The 24,678-nt window shown below is 41.9% G+C and overlaps 2 protein-coding genes across 5 annotated transcripts in view; one reads left to right on the forward strand and one right to left on the reverse strand.

The window, feature by feature from the left end:
* CACNA1E (calcium voltage-gated channel subunit alpha1 E) overlaps positions 1-24,678 on the forward strand; it is a 412,948-nt gene that overhangs the window by 52,174 nt on the left and 336,096 nt on the right. The window lies entirely within an intron of this gene.
* On the reverse strand, positions 5,594-11,344 carry LOC122707915 (endogenous retrovirus group K member 7 Env polyprotein-like). 2 transcript variants are annotated; one of them, XM_043923908.1, is made up of 2 exons: positions 11,160-11,336; positions 5,594-7,027 (listed from the first exon to the last, which is right to left on the reverse strand). In XM_043923908.1, exon 2 carries the CDS (start codon positions 6,685-6,687, stop codon positions 5,698-5,700), a length of 990 nt encoding a protein of 329 aa, XP_043779843.1. In that variant the 5' UTR covers positions 6,688-7,027; positions 11,160-11,336; the 3' UTR covers positions 5,594-5,697. The 2 variants fall into 2 exon arrangements, 1 of the variants encoding a protein (XP_043779843.1); XR_006344957.1 differs by lacking the exon at positions 5,594-7,027 and adding an exon at positions 7,049-7,510 and having other exon boundaries at positions 11,160-11,344.

Raw genomic sequence — 24,678 nt, forward strand, 5'->3', positions numbered from 1 at the left:
TTCTTAGGTGAATTGTAGGTTCATATCCTTTTCCCATATTTCTATCACATAGTTTGTGTTTTCTTCTTATGATTTGTGAGAGTTCTTACAGATAGATATGATTTGTGGGTTGTAAATATCTTCTCCATCACATGGCTTGTCTTTTTCATGTTGTTTATGGTGTTTTTTGTCATACAGAGTTGTTAATATTAGTTGTGGTCAAAGATATCTGCTTTTTTCTTTGTGATTTTTGTTCATTTTGTTGTTTAAAAAATTCCTTCTACATATTTAGGTAAAAAGAAGTCATTTGTATTTTTTTTAAACTAAAATTTTTAGTTTTTGCTTATCACATTTGGCTCTTTTACTTCACCTAGAGTCAATTTTCATGTATAGAGGTAAGTTCTAATTTTACCTTTTATTCCTCCCCCTACCCCCATGGCTAATCCTTTGTCCCATTAGTTACCATTTAGTGACTAGTTAATTTGTTTCCACTGTTCCTGAGCATCTTACTTTTTTCCACTGGCCTAAGGGTATATCCATTTTATCTCTGTCTCACTAATTTAGTTTTTATAGCTTGTAGTTTTGATATATTAGGGTAAATCCTTCCCATTTTTTGTTGTTGTTTGTTTTTATTGTTGTTGTTGTTACCCAGTCGTGTCTGACTCTGTGACCCCATGGATCGCAGCACACCAGGCCTCCCTGTCCTTCACCATCTCCTGGAGTTTGCCCAAGTTCCTTCCCATACCCCTGCCAAATTGTCTTGGATTATGATCTTTATTCATTAAAAAAACTTTTAGGATAAGATTGTTGTATTTCATTTTAAAAGTGGGATTTTGACTGAAACTGAATTTATTGTTTTATTTGAGGGACAGTTGGAGTCTTCAAGCTATTTTTCCAACCCTGAACATGACATGTTTCTTCCTATGCTTAGATCTTCCTTAAAGTCCCTGAAAGGATTAAATTTTTTTTTTACATCTTTTACTGCACATCTGTTACTTGCTTAACAGTTTTGATGGCATTGCATGATGCCTTTTGATTATTGTGTCTTCTGGTTCTTTGTTGTAGTTTTATCAGAACTGGTATTTTTGTATACTTGTTTCATATCCAGCATGCTCACAGAACTCTCTTATTATTTTGAATGATTTCCCCCCACCATAGGCGGTCATATTTTTTATGTAGGCAGTATCAATTATGAATAATGGCAGCTTTGTTTTTTCTTTACAATCCATATGCCGTTTCTTTCTTTTTCTTTACTTATTACACTGACTAGTACTTTAAGTACAGCAATGAATAGGAATATTTTTAGTAGGTGTTCTAGTCACATTCCTCACTTCAAATATATGGCTTGACTTCAAGTCTGTATGCCCTCTGAACAATGCCTCACCTCTGGTCTCCCTTCCCAGCTTACACGGCACTATTGTCTAGTGATAGGGCTTTGTCTTGTGTCTGTGTATTCACAAGTTAAATTCTCTCTCTTATCTGTCATTTATCTATCTATCTTTAGATTTGTCCTCATATTTACTATTATCTTTGCTTATCATGCCATTTTCTTGCACAGCAGTCTTTTCTTCCATTTAAATTTCCTTCTTGAGGAATATTGTATAGTACTTATTTCACCTGAACTTAAGTGGTAAAATCTTCTTCATTGTTCTGAGAAAGGCTTTATTTAAATCTCAGTTTTGAGTAACAATTTACTGAGTGTTTTTTGAACTTGAAGGTATTGTTCCATCATTTTCTAGCCCCTAGTTTTAAAGCTGATTGTCGTTGTTGCTCAGTCACTCAGTCGTGTCTGACTCTTTGCGATCCCTTAACAGCGGCACGCCAAGCTTCCCTGTCCTTCACTATCTCCCAGAGTTTGCTCAAACTCATGTGCACTGAGTTGGTGATGCCATCCAGCCATCTCATCCTCTGGCACCCTCTTCTCCTCCTGCCTTCGATCTTTTCCAGTGGATCAGCTCTTTGCATCAGGTGGCCAAAGTATTGGAGTTTGAGCTTTAGCATCCGTCCTGCCAGTGAATATTCAGGGTTGATTTTCTTTAGGATGGACTGGTCTGAATTCCTTGCTGTCCAATGGACTCTCAAGAGTCTTCTCCAGCACCACAGTTAGAAAGCATCAGTTCTTTGGCATTCAGCCTTCTTTATGGTTCAACTTTCACATATGCACATGAGTACTGGAAAAACCATAGCTTTGACTCTACAGACCTGTAACCTATTAATAATATTGTTTCTTTAGGTAATCTGTATTTTCTCTCAGGATGCTTTTAAGATTTTTCTCTTCATATTTTATAACTTTTAATATTTCACTAAAATGTGTATAAGGTTGGATTTATTTTTGTTCATTCTGCTTAGAACTCACTGAAATTCTTGACTCTAAGGATTTATATCTTTCACTAATACTGTAAAATTTAATCTTTAGCTCTTCAAATACTGTCTTTCCCCCATTATCTTTCTAGAACTCCCATTAGATATATTTTGGATCTTTTTTATCTGTTCTCCCTTTCTGTTAACTTTAATCATATTTCCCATGTGTTTATCTCTCTCTGCTGTATACCTAGGAGTTTCCTGAGCTGTCTACATGTCCATGAATACTTTTCTTATTGTGTCTAACCTAATAGGTAACTTGTCTACTATCTTTAATTTCAAAGATTAGAGTTTTCATTACAAGAAATTGTGTTTACGAGTTAAAACTTTTTTCATTGTATTCTATTATTGTTTTTCTCTATATACCTTTTCTGTTGCTTCAAGCTCTAGTGTGCTAATTCTCTTATTATATCAACTAACTTTCCCTTATAGTAGATTGTTTCCTTGTGTGATTAAAAGTTTTTGATTGCAAGTTCATGTCTAATGATGCTTGTTTTTCCTATGGAAGTGCAGTAGAGTCTGAGTTGTAGAGGAGTCTTACAGAATGGTTTTGTTTAGTTCTCTTGTTTAACCCAGGAAGGTTATTGGGACTAGTTTTTACTTTAACTTAAGAATTCCTGCACCCTCCTGAACATGTGGTATGAATTCACCTTATAAATCTGTGTACCATATACAGTTTTGGGTTTTGATTCTCAGGTTTTGCTTTTCTCACACAGAGATAAAAGCTTCCTCACCATCTCCTTTTGCTACAGAGTTGATTTTTATGCAGTGTATTGTTTAACTGAGAGTACAGTCTTTCAAGCCTTCCAGCTTAATGCAGAATCTTAGTTTCAACTTCTATTCACATGTGCTCTTAACACTTTATCTCTTGCTCTTGAATGGGCATTAAAACCCACCTATAGAATCTTCTAGTTTACCAGGACTAACCACTGTCTGTGGGATAACTGCAGTCTTGGTGTATATGCTTAGTCCTAGGTTTTTCATTTCCTCCTAGAAATTTCCTTTTATATTTTGCAAGTTCAGCAATATGTGTTTTAAAATAAATTTGAAAATGTATTTCTGTACTTTATCGAGTTTTCCAAACATTTTTAGCAAGAGGCTTTTCTTATTCTGCTATCTCACTAGTACTGGATCCTTGAATGACTTTTACAAAGAGAATTCTCTAAAATAGAAAAGCATAAGATATTTCCTGGGGGCATACACAGCATCCTCCAAGACTTCTAAGTATGATGTTCCTAATGGAGCAGTTGCTCAATGCTGGACTGAGCATAGAAGAAGATTTGAGAAAGGAAGTGGGGGAGGAACAGCAATGCATTTAGTGGACAGTTACTTTCTGCCCCCTCGGATAGATGGTACCCGAGTGCTTAGCTAATGGCAGTTCACTTAGAAAAGCAGTTATTGACAAGTCCTGGTAAGCAGCTTCTAAAAATATCTTGCCTGAAGTGATTGAGTCTTTTTAGGAAATAAAAGATCAGAGTCTGGAAGCAAGGAGATGGTTCTCCAGTTCTAGTGAAGGTAAATTCTAAAAGCAAAGTGGGAGCCACAGAAGGTGTTGGTGAAAGGAGAGATTGAAGGACTCAAGCTCTCCTCTAAATTTAAACATTAGAAGAGGAAGCAAACAGAAGGAGAAGCAGGGGTGAGGGTGTAAAGGATTGAGTTGAAAGCATGAGTGTAGGAGTTTTCACTGAAGACAAAGCCAATTTGTGGGGGAAAACCTATTCTCCATGGGGCCTGGTAACTGCATTTCTTAGCATCTGAAGTATGAGGAGAAATGCCACTTGTCTGAGATCCGGTTGCTAAGTCTTAAGCTGATGATATTGGATTGTGATCACTGTTTGCTCCACCCTGAGTTCTCCCTTCAGTCTCTGCTAGGAATATGTCTCTTTCATATTGAGGTATGGAACCCCCTGTAGGGCTATGAGGCCATTAGAAAACCAGACGTGCAGCTCTGAGTTCACTCCAGCACCCAAAGGCTGTGCCTGTCAGAGATGAGGGAGAAAAGTGAAAGATCGTGTTGGTGTGGCAAGAGCATCCTATTGCACTCCTCGTTACAGTGCTGGTGAGTCACGTGATCTTGAGAAACTCAATTATTCCACACCAGTAGGCTCAACCAGTTTTGTTACCGGCCCCCCTCCACCAGGGCACATTTGGGAATTGGAACATTTTTGGTTGTCACAACTAGGAGGTGCATTGGGCCACTAGTGGTAAGGAGCCAGCAATGCCACTAAACATCCTACAATGCACGGAACCACCTACCATGACAAAGTATTATCTGACTCAATTATCTGACTCAAAAATGTCATTAGTACTGAGGTTGAAAAACCCCACTCTTACATGTCTTTTCTCATCTGTAAAAAGGAGAGGCTGGAAGAGGAGGTTGACATATGTGTGGCTAGATTAGGGAAGCTCTATTCAACTTACTTGTCTAACCCAGACCACTTCTACCCACATCACATCCATAGAAGCATGAATCAAATGAAATGGATTAAAAACATTGCTCCTTTCTTACCAAAGAATGTAATTGTGGACTCAGAATGCTCTGAGCTTTGCAAGTTCACTGTGACAATTGTGTTTGCCTCTGCACAATGGAGCATTCATCTTGTCATGCTGTGCTTGCAAGGTGCCCTTGTCCCTGTGAAGTGAGAGTCGAAGACTTGTCTTCTTTGAGCTGAACCAGTTGTCTCCAAAACAGGCTTATCACTTCTAGCTATTCCCAAACAACCTTCCCAACATGACACAGATAGTGAGAAATCCATGAGCTGGTTGTATCCATTTAGCTTTGCATATAGTGACCATTCATTCATGCATTCAGTAAACATGTATTTAGTACCTGCCGTGTGTAGTGGCCATGCATTTATTGTGTGAAGAATGAAAGGATAGATAAATGAAGCCCCTGTCGTGCAGTGGGGTGCCGGGCCAGCCGGAAGATTTCAGCGAGCAACACGACGCGTTCCTTTAGGCTAAGAAAAAAGGAGACAGAACAGATGGGGTCGAGAGGATCGCTGCAGTCAACGATGATTCTTTATTTCTCAGGGTTACATATATACTAAACCAAGAAGAGAGGCATCCCAAAGAAAATTCTTCCCCATGTACATCATCTTTAAGATAACAATCACCAGAGCTCTCTCCTGGCGCCAAAGGCATCCTACTTATCTTAAGGGCAGTCGTGCAAAGCCATCTATCTGCACCTTGTGTGCATTCAAGGCTCACTAATGGTCTGTTAGGAGTTAACTTGGATAGTAAATTTCAGAGGGGTGGCGGGACAGAGAGCTATGTCTGCGAACAGACCCTCGACAATCAATCAAGGCAGCTCCCAGAGTCAGCTCTTTCAAGCCGCTCCCCGCAGCTCCCCCTCTTTTATTTAATAAAATGGCACGCCTGATTCTTTTGGCGTAAATAATTACTGTGTAGGACAGCCTTGATGTCCCACAGCTCTTTGACAAATTTCTTTATGATACAAGGAGTAATGCACACAAAAAGCGCTAATACCAGAAGCATGGCCACGACCCCTGAAAAAAGATGCCAAAGTGAGGTTATCGAAGGAAAATTGGAAAACAAACTGTTAACAAACTCTTCAGCATTTTCTGCCAAATCCATACTAGCCCGAGGAGCATTTTCTATATCAAGAATTTCCTGATGAAGTTGTAATAGATCTAAGGAAATGTTTTCATTATGCCAAATACCATCTAAATGTGATTTCACTCTGTCCCAAGGAGTTTCAGTATCATTATAAATTTTTGGTGTAACACAAATCCAACGATAGTTAGCATGACATCTAATTTTTGTTCTTAGCTTTAACCCTTGCACTTCTTCTCCCAAAAATCTTACTGCATCATAAAGCGCATTTAGTCTATCCTCTAATTTTCTATCTATATCTTCTTGAATCCCTAAAGCCTTTGAAGTGTTTTTTGCCAAATCGTCTACAATGCCAGCAGTATGCACAGATTGAGCTAAAGATACAGAAGCAGTAACAGCAGAAGCAGTTAAAGTTATAAGCGTTACTACTCCTAGAATTATTAATCCTATCCCCCTTCGTGGCCTAGCAAGGGCTGTGCGCACTCTTTCCCATAGTTCAAGCCCAGACTCTTCATACCAGGGCTCAGTAAGATTTACAGGCAACATAACAAAAGGTGGTTGTTTAACTATCAAGACTCCAGAATTATTTCTTATTCCTCGAATGCAATTGGTTAGGGTACAATTAAAACAATGAATATAATATTGACTATTATTCTTAGTAAGATTTACAGAACCAGCAATAATCATAAATGGATAAGGTACACAAGCCCAAGGATATCTCCAGGTTGCATTCCAAAAAAGTCCACCTTTAACCTTTTCTCCAGTCTGCATGAAGGATCCGCTTGTTTCAAAAGCGGCCAGCAACTTCCAGACCTCAGTTTGATAAACAAGGGTGCCGCCAAGATTCCAAATTCTCGCTGCAAACTGTCTGTTACTTTCCTTTCCGGGGTTTCTCTCTGAGTCTGGCGACCAGTCCCACAGTGAGTGCGTGTCATTAGTAATAGAATATACAGTAGCAGTCTCATCTCTACAAAGTTTCCATGGCACCGCTATATGTTTCCCTTTATGCCCCAGGCCACAGAATGGGATATCCTGGGGTCCCGTCCCGCTGCGTCTCTGTGCGTGCCCTGTGAGCTTGGTCACACCAGGAATATCCACACTCCAGCCAGTGCTGTAATCAGAATACCCAACATCTGTAACAGTGAGACAACCTGAAACATTATGATTTCGGAAAAAGCACATTGGTAATTGTGAAGAGGATCCCGTATAAGAAATACTGGCATTCTGTGGAAAAATATGCTTATCAGAAAACCCCCCCAAAAGTATTGTGTCATTCACATACACAGGAACAGAACTCATTTCCCATCCAACGGGCTGTAAAAGAGGGGGATCAGGAACATACGCCCAGAAGATACTGGCTTCCATGGAACTTATCTGGTTTAAAAGAAGTAATAATGAAATTAATATACTAGTAGGAGAGGCAGGGGAAGGGTTGGAAGCATTCTCACACGCCATCTGTAACAGCGCCTGTATCTGCTGAGCTGTCGGCAGCGGGACCGTCTCCTGGATTGTGAGCTGTCTCATTCGCTCCTCCAGTGCTCTCCTCTGCCGTGCGTACCAACCTTTCCGGGAGCCAGCGCGGCGCTTCGGCATTCTGCGGGAAAACACAAACATGACCTCTCCCCCATATTAGAACTGGATCCGGCCCATGCCATCTGCCTTCTAGCGGGTCTTTCCACCTGACTAATGGCCGTGCCTTTTTATTATCATAGTGCCAAAAACGTTGAGCTGCTGATTTTCCATTTTTATCAAGGCTCAGAAAATTTAAAACAAACAAAGCATGACTAAGAAGATTGTTAGGCGTAATAGCATACAAACTCCCCCTTTTTAATTTTTTCAGTTGGTGCTGAAGGGTTTGATGTGCCCGCTCAACAATTCTTTGGCCCTGTGGGTTATATGGGATTCCAGTCTTGTGTACGATGCGCAGCTGGGCACAAAAGGTTTGAAAATTGCGGCCAACATATCCAGGGCCATTGTCTGTTTTGATGCATTTAGGTAGGCCCATAGCAGAAAAACTCCGTAAGCAATGCTGCTGCAACAAACTTCTGGCACAAGGTGGGGCTATTGGCCATACCCTGTGGCAAAACTTTCTAATGATACCTGCGCATTGGTTGGGAAAAATTAACAGATGGAACACTAAAAGCAAATCGAGGGCAATCTTGAGGTGCTAGAGGAATAGCATAAAAGCAGTCTTTTAAATCTAGGATTATTATGTGGGCATTCCTAGGAATAGCCATGGGAGAAGGCAATCCTGGTTGTAATGCTCCCATGACTTCCATAGTTTCATTAACCTTTCGCAGATCCTGCAAAAGCCTCCATTTCCCAGATTTTTTCTTAATAACAAAAATGGGCGAATTCCAAGGTGAATTAGACTGTTCAATATGTCCCAATTCTAACTGTTCCTGCACCAGTTGTTGGGCAGCGTCAATTTTCTCTTTGGAAAGGGGCCACTGATCAACCCACACAGGCTCCTCAGACTTCCAAGTAATAGGATCTGCGTGAATTACAGGAGGATCAGAGGTCCCTTCTAAAAATACCCAAGTCCACTTCTTTTTGGTAACCTTTTTGTCTGAACAGGCGCAACAGTTCCCTGATTATTTCTTCCAAGTCCCGAGGTGGGAAGAAGCCCTTGATCTAAAAGCTGATTGCTAACCTGATCACTGGGGCTGTATAAATATACTCCCATATGAGTCATAACATCTCGTCCCCACAAATTTACAGGGAGGTTTGGGAGGACATAAGGTCTAATGTCTCCTTCGTGACCCTCATGGTCAGTCCAATGTAACAGCTCTGTACTTTGTTCAGGGTTATTAGTTTGACCAATTCCTTGCAATGTTGATATAGCTATCTGTTTAGGCCATTCTCGGGGCCAGTGTCTCTCAGCAATAACAGAAACATCAGCTCCTGTGTCCAGAATGCCTGTAAAGAACTTTCCATTTATTCTTAATGTGAACTCAGGACGATTATTAGTTATTGCCTGGACCCAGTAGGCGTCAGAGGATCCAAAGGCACCTTCCCCTCTCCTGGAAGCCAATGCTTTTCCTGTTTGCACTGCAGGGACCAATATCAATTGAGCTATACGCTGTCCACTAGCTATGGTGGTAATGCATTGTGGGGAATGGTCCATAATTTTGATTTCTCCTGTATAATCAGCATCAATTACTCCAGGAGCTATGAGCAGTCCTTTTATGGTGGAGCTGCTACGTCCGAGCAAAAGTCCAACGGTTCCATCAGGCAAAGGGCCGTATACCCCAGTGGGCAGAGCCTGCATTCCCATTTCGGGAGTCAGTACTGTGTAGGAGGAGGAACAGAGGTCCAAGCCTGCGCTCCCTGAGGTGGCTCTGAACAAGTCTGTAACTCGCCTTCTACCATCTGATTTCCCTGCATTGCCCCATAACATTGTTTCGGGGCCAGGGGCTGGCCCCTCACCCAGTTTCCCGACTGCGAGGGAAGTGGGTGGCCCTGGACATCAATTTTAGATTTACAATCTTTTGCCCAATGTCTTCCTTTTTTACACCTAGGGCATAAATTAGGAGTTTTTATATTCCCTGAATTGGCTCGTTGGGGGCAAAAGGCAGCACGATGTCCAGGCTGGCCACAAACAAAACAGCCAGCATTTCCCCTACTAGGTAATCCTCGTTTATTTTTCATTTGCTGTTGATATAATACTTCTTTTATACTTTTACCTTGTAAAGCTGCAGCCAGGGTAATACCCTGCATATAGGAAGGTCCGATATCAGCACATATACGAATGTAATCTGATAGACCTCCCTTTTTTCTGTACGGTCTAAGTGCAGCCTGACAGGCAGAATTTGCATTTTCATAGGCTAATTGTTTAGTAAGCACTATTCCAGCCTGCTCATCAGCTATAATCTTACCTACTGCTTCAAGAAGACGAGCCACAAAATCTTGATATGGTTCATCAGGCCCCTGACGAATTTTTGAAAGATCCTCAGTCTTATTACTAGAGCAAGAGAGCTTTTTCCAAGCCTGCCGAGCAGCATTAGAAATTTGAGCATATGCTCCAGGCAAATAGTTCAATTGAGCATTGGTATTCTGGTAGGCCCCTTCCCCTACCAACATTTCATATGTAGTATTGATCCCTTGTCGCTGGTTTAGTTCAGCTATATGGCCACATTGTTCTGTAAATTCTGATTTCCATAATAAATAGTCCCCTCCTGATAAGCAAGCTCTTGCAATTTGTTTCCAATCACTAGGTGGCAAATTTTGACCTCCTAGACTCTCTATCATGGTCTGGGTAAAAGGAGCCGTAGGTCCATATTGACCACAGGCAATTTTTAATTCCTTTAGTTGTTTGAAAGGTAAAGCTTCATAATACCTTTGGTTTTCATGCTCGAATACCGGGAAAGTAGCGGAGAATCCCTGAACAGTTTCTCCAGCTCTTTGGGCCTGTTGCATAGCCTTTTGCAAGGGGGACAAACTGTGTGATTCACGAGTTATATTCAACAAATTTTCAGGTTTGGAAATAGGTGGAGGATCTAATCCAGCAATAGTTGAGGGTGCATAAGCAGGAGGCGCAGTAGAGATTGCACCAGCGCCTTCATCCCTACCTTCCCTTTTTATTTCTTCCTTTATTGTTATTAATAATTTCTGCATGAGTGCCTCCAGACCCTTTGTCGGAGGGGCAGCTGCTGCCTGCACATTCGAATTGTCAGTTACAAGTAATTCCCAATGATCATCCTTATGATAAGCAGCTGCCTGTTTCTCTAAACTTTCCTCATCCTCTGGAGTCAGCGTTCCCTCATTTTCCTTCAAAGGTTTTGCAGATTCTAATTCAAAGTTTGTGGGTCCTTTCCCTTTAGGAGTAGCATAAACTTTAGGAGTAGCATAAATTGGTTCTTTGGGTGGGAGCATGTGTTTTAATTTACTCCCTTCCTCATGTTCAAAATCAAGGCAGTCTCTTATTAAAGACCATAATGAAAATGTTTCCACAGGAACCTTATTAGGTCCGTGGAGAGTATAATATGTTTGAATCTGTTTCCCTATCTTTTTCCATATCTCTAAACTCATAGTCCCTTCCTGTGGAAACCAGGGACATACTTCCTCAACAAAACTAAGAAAAGTCTGCAATTTCATTTTAGTAACCTGCATTCCCCGATCCTTCAACATTATCTGTAACATATGCACAAACATATGACGACTATTATCTTGTCCCATGGTTTATACTCTCGACAATATTCCTTCCTGCCCCTCAATATACAAGTACACACACTCTTACTTACCTTAATAGTTTCAACGGGCAGCGGCCGCAAGGAACTTTCGTCGAGCCCCACGCTGTTGGGCGCCACTTGCCGGGCCAGCCGGAAGATTTCAGCGAGCAACACGACGCGTTCCTTTAGGCTAAGAAAAAAGGAGACAGAACAGATGGGGTCGAGAGGATCGCTGCAGTCAACGATGATTCTTTATTTCTCAGGGTTACATATATACTAAACCAAGAAGAGAGGCATCCCAAAGAAAATTCTTCCCCATGTACATCATCTTTAAGATAACAATCACCAGAGCTCTCTCCTGGCGCCAAAGGCATCCTACTTATCTTAAGGGCAGTCGTGCAAAGCCATCTATCTGCACCTTGTGTGCATTCAAGGCTCACTAATGGTCTGTTAGGAGTTAACTTGGATAGTAAATTTCAGAGGGGTGGCGGGACAGAGAGCTATGTCTGCGAACAGACCCTCGACAATCAATCAAGGCAGCTCCCAGAGTCAGCTCTTTCAAGCCGCTCCCCGCATGGGGGAGAAGAGATCCATACACCACAGTACCTGAGGTAGGAGGACACAGTACCTCTTTCTCAGAGAAGAAAGAGATCATGTTTGTGTCATGATCACAAAATGCGACACAGAGGAAGTATGGTATGAGTTGGGTTTTGAAGTCTAGTTTTTTGACAGCAAGATAAAGGAGCAAGGGGACAGAAGGGAGGAAGAAAGTGGGCAATTATATGCAGGAGGATTTGCATTTGTGGAAGCTGTGTATTTATATATTTGTAGACTGGTGAGAGTCCTGCTTCGTTGGAGCAGGCAGTGAGAACAGCACAGTCAAAGGAGATATCGCTGGGAACATGGATGGAGTGGGGTGGGCCATTTGTTCAGTCCTGGTCTTTGAAACAAGGACTCACATGGGGTGATGTTTAAGTTTGCTTTCAACCCTAAGATGATAAGATCTCATGACTTCATAGTTTTATTTAATAAGCACTAGAAAACTCATCTATTCATTCAATAAATAAATATAGTGATTTTTTTAGCAGACACGGTGGTTGGCATGGAGAGGGTACAGCATTGTTCACACTCTTGGATTTTGCTGCAAATCTGGAAGAGGAAGATGGGTTGGGAAGCTCTTCCCAGCTTCCAAGGAGGAGGCATACAGGTCTAAACTTGAGAGATAGGTGTGCAAATAAAATGGAAACTTGTGAAAGAGGAATAGGAAAAAAAAAAGTGACAGGATTTGGGGAAAGGTTGGTGAAGGACGTGGGCAAGAGGAAGAATCATCTTTCATTCTAAAGTTTCATGCCTGAGTTAGAGGGGGAGTGTGGTACTGCAATCAGAATGAGAGACCCAGAGAGGAGCTGGTTTAGAGGGCAATTCACGATTGAGTGGGTTTTTAAAGCAGTTGATTGACGGCCCTGTCAGGTCAGCCAGGTAGAGGAGCCTTAGAGCAGTTGTGAATGTGGTATCAGACTTTTAAAAGAATAGGCCGGAGAAAAAGATGGGAGAGTCTTCCAGATGTTAACTGTGGTTGAAGCCTTCTGGATGGATGAAATTACCAAGAGAGAGAGGATCTACATAGAGAAGAGGGTGGGAAACAGGCTCTGAGGGATGCGTGCCTTTAGAAGGCAGGAGAAAGGGAAGAAAGGAAGAATAAAAAGTGAAGAAGATGAAGGGGCAGCAAGGGAAGTGGCAGGAGAACAGTAGATTGGGATGCTCCCAAGGGGCGGGGGAAGCAGGGCGATGGGGAAGCCAGTTCCTGCTGAGCCCCGGATGCAGCAGAATGTGTACACACCCTGGTAGCCTCCAGGGAAACAGACTCTGGTTCTAACCACCACCTCCCCCCCCCAACCCCCCCGGAATGTATTTAGCAGTAGAAGTGTTGAACCACCTGATCATTTTATCACTTCTCAGGCCCTAAGCCAGAAGGGGAGTGGGGAGAGTGGGAGGAGGAGGCTCTCCAGTGAGTCATCCGTCCTGGGTGTGGAAGTTGTGGGGAAGAGGTTTGCTGCGAGGGAAAGCTGCTTGATTTATTTTGTGGTAGGTCCCAGCGTGGCAACAATGGGACTTCAGAAGCTACAGCCTTTGGCCTGAGAGGTATCCCTTCACCGGGAAGAAGTTTGGGGACTATCTGTGATGGGTTTTGTTCAGGCCTGTTCCCCAGGGCCTGGATGGCTATGTCGGTTTCCGTAGCTCATGCAAGATCCACATTTTTCCTCCAGGAAAAGAGACTTTTTATTTCTGGTAGTGGAGGAGGCTCTGTGCTCACTGCCTGACCCTCAGTGACTCGGCAGTGACCCTGAGCTCTTCCACTACGGGCCCTTGAAACCATTCTTGCCCAGCCTAACCATTCAGGCCACACTCGCTCCTTCCCATGTGGCTTTCACAGTGAGGGGAGGGGTGGGATGTGTCCTCTGGCATCAGGCAGGTCCAGCTCCAATTCTGGCTCTTTGCGTGCTTGCTGTGCAATCTTAGTTTAGGATGTTGACTTAAAAAATATTCACAACCTAAAAGTTGAGAGTTATGTTTTATTCCGTGGGGATTTTTTTGGACTTCAAGCCCAGGAGGCAGCGTCTCAAGTAACCCTGAGAGAACTGCTCTGAGGAGGCGAGGTGAGGGGGGAGCCAGGTTATATAGAAGTTTTGCAACAAAGGGCAGGTAGTCTGAACACCCAAAGATTATTGTTAATTAAAGGAAAACCAGATGTCTCAAGTTAAGGAGTTTAGTGCTTGCCTATATGTATGGGAAGATGCAAGAGTCTGGGCTCCCTCCAATCAATCTTTTGATATGCACCTCAGCTGTCTGGGCTGGTATTCTATTTTCAGATCCTGAGTTTTCCTCGGGGCTCACTGTAGGGAGTGGCTGCAGTCTGAGGGCTGTGAGATGGAAGATATCCTTTCCTTCTTGAGTTCCCTCAGGGCTCACCAGCTACAGTGACTGATGACTTTAACATACAGTGCTTACTCTGAGAAATGCAGTATTTCCTGCAGTATCAGTAAACAAGGATGTCACCATCATCTGTGATTCCAGCCCTCCAGGGCAATCAGGAAGGAGAATATCTGCATGATCTGGCAGTCATTGGGCTGTAGCCACTCCCTACGGGGAGAACTGCAGAACTCAGGATGTGAAAAATCACAGGATACTGGCCCCAGATAGCTGAGATGAATATAAAAGCAATGATTTCAATGAGCCCAGACTCTTGCATTTTCCCATTCATAGGAAAGCACTAAATTCCTTAACTTGAGATACCTGGTTTTCTTTAAATCGCAATAATCTCTTGATGTTCAGGCTACTTGCCCTTTGTTACAAACTTCTATATAGCCTGACTCTTCCCCCTGGGAGCAGTTCTCTCAGGGTTACTTGAGATCATGCCTCCCAGGCTTAAATCCAAAAAATTTCCATTGAATGAAACATAACTCTCAACTTTAAGGCTGTAACTATTTTTTTTTAAGTTGACAACTGATATGGTAGGGAATATTCCATTTGTCAAGGGACATTGTTTCTCTGAGCTCAACTGAAAAATTGTTGAAGCCCGCAAGGAGTCTTAAGCAGATCAAATGAGGTAACACATACACAGTGCTTATTAGTTAGGCCTTCCACAAATGGTAGGGATTGTTACTGCTTTGAAGCTTTTTCTTTCATTCTTCTGCTTCATTCTCTTTGTTGAATTGTTTTCAGAATTTCTTTCCCTCTCTTCCAATATTTGCCACTTAAAAAAAAGCAATTAATTTGAAGAAAATTATAACCCAGCACCCCTTAGCCAGCTCCTGTCTGACTCCCTAGGCAAATGAAGGGCCTTGAATGCTTTGATTGTTCTGATATAATACCCTTTTGGAAGTAGGCAACTGTCTTTTGGCATCACTTTATAATGCCTGATGTCTGTCCTTGCAAATATCACAATACTACCCCTCACTGTAGTGTGACATTCTAAGTTTACAAAGCATTTTCACATGCATCATCTCAACAAACTCAGCATCATTTTGGGAGCAGGGTCTTTCACCCCAGAGAGCTGGTGACTGTCTTCAGTTTTTAGGGGTGTGTGTGTGCGTGTGTGAGCTCAAAGGATTGCTTCTTTTCTTTTAACACAAAAAGCTAAAGTTTCCAAGCAGGTGGGGTGTGGGTTAAACACTGTTCTAAATGGCAGGCCTGCTGTTCATGGGGAGGGAAAGTGGCCTGAAAGTTTAAAAATAACCTGAACATTATAGACTCCTGTGAATTCTACAGCCCAGAGCACTGCAAGTCTGTGGGTGTCTTACCTGCTGGAGTGCAGGCAGGAGAACAACAAGTTGAGAGGCATGAGGATTTAAATGTGCTGAATCCTTTAGTGGCACACGTTGGCAGCAGAAGAATTCATAGCGAAAAACAAAAAAAACTAAAGCCATACTGAATGATCAGGATCGATATTCCTGAATGGTCAGAATGGCACTACCCTTGACTTTGCTGAATGCAGAGCACTGACTAATACTTGGGTCTGCAGTGCAGCGGACCCTTCTCTGTGGCTGGACAACATCTCCTCTCCTTCCTCCCTTCTCTCCTGTTGACTTAAAGCATATTCATAACCTGAAAGTTGAGAGTTTTGTTTTATTTGGTGGGCATTTTTAGGACTTCAAGCCTGGGAGACAGCATCTCAAACGGCGAGGTGAGGGGAGCCAGGTTATATAGAAGTTTTGCAACAAAGGGCAGGTAGTCTGAACATCCAAAGATTATTATTAATTAAAGGAAAACCAGATATCTCAAGTTAAGGAGTTTAGTGCTTTTCTATGTATGGGAAGATGCAGGAGTTTGGGCTCACTCAAATCATTCTTTTGATATGCACCTCAACTATCTGTGGCCAGTATCATATTTCACATCCTGAGTTTTCCTCAGGGCTCACCGTAGGGAGTGGCCACAGTCTGATGGCTGCTAGATGGCAGATATTCTTTCCTTCTTGAGTTCCCTCAGGGCTCACGAGCTCACCTTGCATGGTTGCTGCAATTTCTGGTGTCTGTGCCATCCTTTGTTTACTGATACAGTAGGAAATATTCCATTTCTCACTCCCTTAGTGACCCCCTCCAGAGTTGGATTGAAAACTTTTCCAGGTCACTACCTAGACTGACCTGCCAGGGAGCTCAGAGGCTGGGGCATTTGGGGTAGATTTAGCCATTCATCAGATAATAAGTCGGTAGATGGAAAATCATGTTCATCACGAGTAATGTACATAGTATGTGCATAGTAATGTACACTCTGGATTTTGAGAAGTTTTGAAGAATTTCAACAGCTTTTGAAAGAGGGCTCAGTTCTTGCATGGCTTATGTCTGAAGATGTAGCAATGCAGAACCGAGGCAGGTCATGGCTTGAAATACAGTATACTTGACAATCTGTCGTCACAGTTGGTCTGTTGATAGTCTCCTTAGATTCACATGGGTGGGTACCATTTCTGTCATGTCTGCACGTGGGGTAATAAGCCCAAACAGGACTAGGGGATAAATCTGTCTTGTCTTACACAAACATGACTTGCTTATTCTGGGTCCTTCAGCACCTGATGTAGTTAGTATTGGCACATTTTCTTGCCTCTCAGAATTGTAGGATCATCATGAAAGTAAGTGACTACACCATTTCTATTAATGATATCAGTGGGAGGCTGTGCAGTGTGGTGGTGAAGATAATGGATTTTGGAGTCAGACAGACCTAGGATGGACTTTCTGTGATGTCATTCACCAACTATCTGATCTTAAGGGAAATTATTTCGTCTCTTTCAGTTTTGCTCTTCTTCTGTGTAAAATGCAGCTTATAACAGTACCTACCACATAGAATTATTCTGAGAAATAAAGAAAGTAAAGGACTTGGGACAGTGCCTTGCACATAATAAGTATTAGTATTATTACTAATTAGTACTTTTTAAAAAATAATCTTTAATTTAAAAAATTTTTTTAAATTATGCAAGTATACATTTAAATTATGCAAGGATACATGTACAAGAGAAATGGAAAATACAGAACAAGGTTATGTATAGTTCCAATCTATATACAATTATTTTTAAATAGATAAATTAAGATTTTTAGTTGGAGTTTCAATATTAAACTCTCAAAAATTAATAGCATGAATATACAGAGAAGTAGAGGGATATAGTAGACCTGAAGAGCACCATGAACCAATTCAACACAATTAAGATTTATACAATTTTCACACAACAATAGGATACAAATTCTATTCAAGTTCCCTAGGCTATAAACTAGGAGACACTGGAACATATTCAGGGACATAAAACAAAGTGCAAAAATTTCATGGCCTAAAAGTATTGAAATCACACAGAGTTTGTTCTCTTATCACTGTGGAATTGTGTTAGAAATCAATATCAAAAGATATTTGAAAATAACCCACATGTTTTCAAGTGCAATGTGACATTTATCAAGACAGATCTTTGATTTAGCCATTGAAAGCCTCAATAGTTAGAAGACTGAAAAAAACACAGAGAGTGATTGCAGAGAAGAAAGCATTTAAATGATACATTAATATCAAAATAAGAAATTAATATCTAAAGGTACTTTTAAAATCCCATGTATTTGGTAATTAAACATCTTTTTAATGATTCTTTTTAAATGATGAGTGTATCTAAGAAGCCATAACAAGGAAAATTAGAAAATATTTGTAATAGAATAAAAATGAAAAGAGAATTTACCAGAATTTGTTGCATGCAGTTGAAGCTGCTCAGTGCAGTTGAATACAATGTGGAGTCTTGAATAAGGTATGAAAATAAATAATGGACGCTGGCATAAATTTTTGTGAAATTTGAACAAAATCCATACTTTAGTTGTTAGTTCTGTATCCCATGTTAATTTCTTATGTTTTATTACAAAGTAATATTTCTTTATATTCTCAGAATTGGATTAGAAGTTTCAAGCCTATTCAAAATTTTTTTTAAAAAAAATCACGAAGATAATAAATTTTCTAGACTTTTAGCAGTAGTACTAGATGCCAAAATACATGGAACTATATCAAAATTTTGAGTGAATGTAAATTAGAAACCTAGCAATCTAGCATTCTATTCCTTCTAAGTCAAATAAGAGGAATCAAAATGTCATAAATTTTTTAGCTAGGCAAAAATTCATAATTTTTCTAAAATACATATATTACATTATACATAGTGTGTATATATATATATATATATATGTGTGTATACAAAAGCTTTCTACTATGCTTCATAAAGGCTTGAGAAAGAACAACAAAAAGAGAGATGGAAAAATTGGAAAACATAAACTAAATTAAAAGGGGGCACTGAATATGAAATAGAAAGTGAAATAAAGTCGATAAAAGTAAAACAGCATCGTATAGTCTAGTTGTTTTTAAACATGACTGCTCATTAGAAACAGTTCTGGAGTTTGGAGAAAAAAAGCAATACCTGGGTGTTTGTATTTTTCAAAAAATTTCCAAGACAATTCTGATATGCATCTGGATTTTAAAAAGTGATTACAGGTTTTTCTATTAAGTGATAGTTTTAGTGATACTGAATTCTATTATTTTCTGTTGGCCAATTGTGACACAATGGTTTTAAGTGAATAATAGTTACATAATCACAATAGTAAAAGATATTTATTAGTTTTCACAATCAGTAGACAAAAATAAAAGACAATTACAATTGCAAGCCATAATGGAAACATGATTAACCTAACAATATAAAATAATTACATATAATTTGGAGGGTTAAGTAGAGTGATGTGGTAAGTGGAAGTGCATACATGCACATGTTTTCATCTGCCCAGCCAATCAATGTCTTTTGCTTGCTGCATTTAATCCATTTTACACTTAAGGTAATTATTAATATGTCTGATCCTATTGCCATTTTCTTAATTGTTCTGGGTTTAATTTGTGTAGGTCTTTTCCTTCTCTTGTGTTTCCTGCCTGGAGAAGGTCCTTGACCGTTTGTTGTAAAGCTGGCTTGGTGGTGCTGAATTCTTTTAACTTTTGCTTGTCTGGAAAGCTTTTGATTCTCTGTCAAATCTGCTTGAGAGTCTTGCTGGGTGGAGTATTCTTGGTTGTAGGTTCTTCCCTTCCACCATTTGAACTATATCCTGCCATTCCCTTCCGACTTGTAGAGTTTCTGTTGAGAAATCAGCTGATAACCTTATGGGAGTTCCTTTGTATATTATCTGTCATTTTCCCCTTGTTGTTTTTCATATTTTTATCTTTGTCTTTAATTTTTGTCATTTTGATTACTATGTGTCTTGATGTGTTCCTCCTTGGTTTATCCTGCCTGTGACTCTGTGCTTCCTGGACTTGGTTGACTATTTCCTTTCCCATGTTAGGGAAATTTTCAGCTATTATCTCTTCAAATGTTTTCTTGGGTCTTTTCTCTCTTCTCCTTCTGGGACACCTATAATGCGAATGTTGGTGCATTTAACGTCCCAGAGATCTCTCAGGCTGTCTTCATTTTTTTTTTTTTTCCAATCCTTTCTTCTATATTCTGTTCTGCGGCAGTGATTTCCACCATTCTGCCCTCCAGGTCACTGATCTGTTCTTCTGCCTCAGTTCTTCTCCTGTTGATTCCTTCTAGTCTGTTGTTCATCTCTGTTTGTTCTTTAGTTCTTTTAGGTCTTCAGTAAACATTTCTTGCATCTTCTTCATTCTGTTTCTGAGATTCTGGATCATCTTCACTATCATTATTCAGAATTCTTTTTTGGAAGGTTGCCTATCTCCACTTCATTTTGTTGTTTTTTTGGGGTTTCATTTTGTCCCTTCATCGGGACATAACTTTCTGCTTTCTCATTCTGATAAGCTTTCTGTAATGTGGCTTTCATTTTAGCTGCTGCAAAATTGTGCTTCTTCTTACTTCTGTCCTCCTTTTGGTGGATGAAGTTGAGGCCTGTGTAAGCTTCCTGATGGGAGGAATTGGCTGTGGGAAAAACTGGGTCTTGCTCTGGTGAGCAGGGCTTGCTCAGTAAAGCTGTAGTCCAATTGTGTACTGATGGGTGGGGTTGCACTCTCTGCCCATTAGTTGTTTGGCCTGAGGTGACCCAAGCCTTGGGGTCAGTGGGCTGTAAGGTAGGGTTAATGGTGACCTCCAGGGGGACTTATGCCAAGAAGACCTTCCAGGACTGCTGTTGCCAGTGCCCCCGCCCCCTGGTGAGCAACCCACACCTACACAGATGACCCTCCAACACTAGCAGGTAGGTATGGTTCAGTCTCCTGTGGGGTTGCTGCTTCTTTACCCTGGGTCTTGGTGCATGCACAATTTTGTTTGTGCCTTCAAACAGTGGAATTGATTTCCCTCAGTCTTGTGGAAATCTTGTAATCAAATCCTGCTGGCCTTCCCAGTCAGGTTCCCTGGGGATTCCTAGTCCTTTTGCTATATCCCCAGAATCAGAAGCCTGATGTGAGGCTCAGAACCGTCACAAGAAGAGAACTTCTCTAGTATTATTGTTCTCTCTGGTGGCTATGGGATTTGATTTGATCACGTTTGTGCCCCTCTTACTGCCTCACTGTAGCTTCTTCTTTGTCTTTGGACACGGGGTATGCTTTTTTTGGTGGGTTCCAGCATCTCCTGTCAATGGTTGTTCAACAACTAGTTGTGATTTTGGTGCTCTCGCAGGAGGAGATGAGCACATGTCCTTCTACTCTGCTATCTTGAACCAGAAGTCCATTAATTAGTACTTTTCTTTGTAATTATTCTTTGTTTGCTTGATGCATGTCCATTTGTTTTCTGTTTTTTATAGTTCTGGAATCTGCCATATGAAATTATGACTTATTGGAAAATATAGAGTATTTAAACAGAGGGAAAACAGCATGCATGGTAGGAAACTTTGGGTGGTTATGTTAACACATGACCACTTTCCATCGGCAGAACTTCTTTGAAGAATGTGATTGAATGATGGGGGGATTATGTGAAGAAAAAAAAAACACAAAAAGTCTTTAATGGAAAGGGCTGTATAGTATGTCTATGTGTGTGTCCAAAGGACTGGCTTATTAAGGGTATTAGAAGTATTTCATAAATTCTCTCTTTTGATTGAGAATTACATTTCCACCTTTCCCATTTTTAAATGACACATTACAAATATTTAGAAAACTTCAAAAAAGCTTATAATTCTTCACCTTTGATTGTACTGTGTTAAGCTTGTTTGAAAGTTCTTGACAGCTTAGGAAGATTCCTTGTGTATGTTTGGACACAGCCTGGCAGAACTTGAGATCATAAGCTAGTGCATGTATCTGCATACAATCAAAAATGGTATTGCTCTTTCACATGCAGTTCTTCATAAGGGAAAGAGGTATGATGGTGACATTTGCCTTTTTTTGTAGAGAGAAGAGATAGAACCAATTAAGACTGTAGTTGATTTTTTTTGAAGCAGAATTTTATTCTTTGTTTTGTGTTCTGTGAAAAGGGATCTGAAAATATTCTCTGTGTAGAGATTTGGATGTCTCTTTTTTATTAACTGATACCCCAAATCTTAATTCAATTATGTTTTTAAAGAGCAGGAGCTATTCCTCATAGGGGAATGAACCCTATAATTTATGATGGATAAATGAGGGTGAGGTTGTTATTGTGCTAGAAAAGCTCCCCCTGAATTAGAGTCACCTGATCTCCTACATGAGCGCCAAGCATTCTTTCTTATTAAGGGGAGAATGAACACTCAACCCAAAAGGAACAACTGGAAATACCTGACAACAGACTCAGTGGCAGAATCTATTAGGAGAAGGGCAGTCCCTCAGACAGGGACCGGCTACCTGGTTGATGCCAAAGCTCTTTTTCACCAAAAAGAGTTGCAGAAGATTCACTCATTTATTCATTGACTATGTATTTAGCAAAGGCCTGCTAAAGTAAAGGCTTCCCAGGTGATGCTAGTGGTAAAGAACCTGCCTGCCAGTGCAGGAGACGTAAGAGGTGTGGGTTCCATCCCTGGATTGGGAAGATCCCCTGGAGGAGGGCATGGCAACCCACTCCAGTATTCTTACCTGGAGAATTCCTTGGACAGAGGAGCCTGGCGGGCTACAGTCCATAGGATTGTAAAAAGGAGGACACGACTCAATCGACTTAGCACACACGCATGCATGGAGAATGATGCAGGCACGCCAGGTAATAAAGAAGGGGAAGATACGTCTTCTGCATTTAAGAAGCTTATACCACAGTGGAGGAGACACAGCATCTGCTGTTGCTGCTGCTGCTAAGCCGCTTCAGTCGTGTCCGACTCTGTGCGACCCCATAGACGGCAGCCCACTAGGCTCCTCTGTCCCTGGGATACTCCAGGCAAGAATACTGGAGTGGGTTGCCATTTCCTTCTCCAATGCATGAAAGTGAAAAGTGAAAGTGAAGTCACTCAGTCGTGCCTGACTCTTAGCGACCCCATGGACTGCAGCCCACCAGGCTCCTCCGTCCATGGGATTTTCCAGGCAAGAGTACTGGAGTGGGGTGCCATTGCCTTCTCCGAGACACAGCATACCTAACTGTAAAATTAAATAGAAATGTACTGGTGAACTTATATCCATGGCAACAATGACAGTGAGTAAATGCATTACTATCCATGAGTGCTACAAAAAGTTCTATGAGTTTGGAGGAGGTACAGATCATAGATTGAATTGGAGAGGTGACAGAAGGCTCCCTAGAGTTGGAGAGGTTATGGAAGGCTTCATGGAAAAGGCAGAATTGAACTTAACCACACACCTGGAGAAGGAAATGACAACCCACTCCAGTATTCTTGCCTGGAGAATCCCATGGACAGAGGAGCCTGGCAGGCTATATAGTCCATGGATTGCAAGAATTGGACACAACTTATTGACTCAACCACCACCACCACACATCTGGAAGGATACCTAGGAGTCAGAGAAGCAGAAAAGAAGAGTGTGCTTGGGTCAGACTGAAGTAGGTCCTGTGAGCAAGAGTTTTGAAGTTTTATAACTATGTTAATACTCTGGAACATGGGAGATGGTGTTGGCAAGGTAGGTTGGTGTTGGCAAGGTGGGTCAGGCTAAGGAGTTTGGCCCTGTTTTAGGTAGTGAGGACCTATCGCTAAAGTCAAGTGACTGACAGGGAGAATCATGTCACCTGGTAGAAGGTGTAATTTTTGGAGGGGGAACTTGCTTCGAAGGAATTATAATGAATTCACTTTTAAATACATTGAGATGATGATGGATAGCCCAGTGCGTATGGAGATACCCATTACTTAACTGTGTATTTGCATATGGAAATGAGGTGAAAAGTACGGGACAGAGGCTGGATGAGGAAATAGAGGGGTAGCTGAAACTGTGGGTAAGGACGTGACCCCAAAGGGAGAGGAGTCAGAGGGAGGTCAGGAGGTTGAGGGCAGACCCATGCAGGGCTCCCCTGATAAAGGGAGAGGGATAAGAGGAGTAAGAGGACCAGGCGGTGAGGTGGGAGGAGTGGAAACTGAGATGCTAAGCGAGGGAGGAGAGGTGGTCAGTGGTGCCAGACGCTAGTGTGGTCAAGGAGAAGGAGGGGAGAACAGGGACCACATGGGGTCAGTGGGGTCTTCGTACAGTTTCCGGGGGGTTGGAAGGGGACAGAGCCAGCCTGGTCTGCCTGGATGCACGTTTCAAAGCTGGCCTCAAGTCCATATCATATGGGAATGCCTTATTCACTCTGATTATTTTATACCAGGTGGGTGTAAGCAGCTGCTCAGCGGAGGAGAGAGTGGGAGAGAAAGGGTGTGGTGATGGACAGGTGGTGGCTTAATCTGTGATGATTCCAACCCAGAGTCCTGTGAGAGGCAAGCCTGGTGGGTGGGATGGGCACGCGTTCTCTTCTCTTGGCGGTCAGAGCTCCCCTAGGCTATCCTTGGGCTGTGAGCCACTTTCCCTGCTGGTGGGACATCGTCTTCAAGAGTGAAACATGGGGCATGAGTGAAACAAGACTGGCCGGTCATTGCAGGATGCAGCCTGGCACCCTCTTCAGCCTCCTCACTGTCCCCTTGGCTCTGGTGCCCGACGCCACGCCTGACATGTGAAAGGCGCTCACTTTCTGTTTGCTGAATGAGTGAATCAGCCTGAGCCCACCAGGCTTCGCAAGCTCTGCAATGTGTGTGGGCTGTATTTTATTTTCTGAGTCAAGAGGCCAAGGGGGTGGACGGATGGGCGTGTTTCTGTCCATTGTTCTCACAACAATGATGTAAGATGGCGATGCACCCTTGGCTCATTCCCCTCAGTCAGGGTTGGAGCTCTGTGGAGTGGTCCTGCCGCCTTCTGTCTTGGCTGGGCAGCCGGGCTAGACACTGGCAGTGGGTGCTGAGGTGATGGGGCAGGCATCCTTGGTTGTCTGGGGCTAGACACTGGACCTCCAAACTGACTTTCCCAACAGATGGTGTGTGCGTGGTGTGTGATTAGTCAGTTGTGTCCGACTCTTTGTGACCCTTTGGACTGTAGCCCCCAGGCCCCTCTGTCCATGGGATTCTCCAGGCAAGAATACTTACTGGAATAGGTTGCCAAGTCCTTCTGCAAGGGATCTTCCCTACCCAGGGATTGAACCTGCATCTCCTGTGTCTCCCGCATTGTAGGTGGATTCTCTACCCGCTGAGCCATTGGAGAAACCCAAGTGATAGTTGCTTAGTGTCTGACTCTTTGCGAC

This window comes from Cervus elaphus, chromosome 14 (genome assembly GCF_910594005.1).
Source record: "Cervus elaphus chromosome 14, mCerEla1.1, whole genome shotgun sequence".
Taxonomy (NCBI): domain Eukaryota; kingdom Metazoa; phylum Chordata; class Mammalia; order Artiodactyla; family Cervidae; genus Cervus; species Cervus elaphus.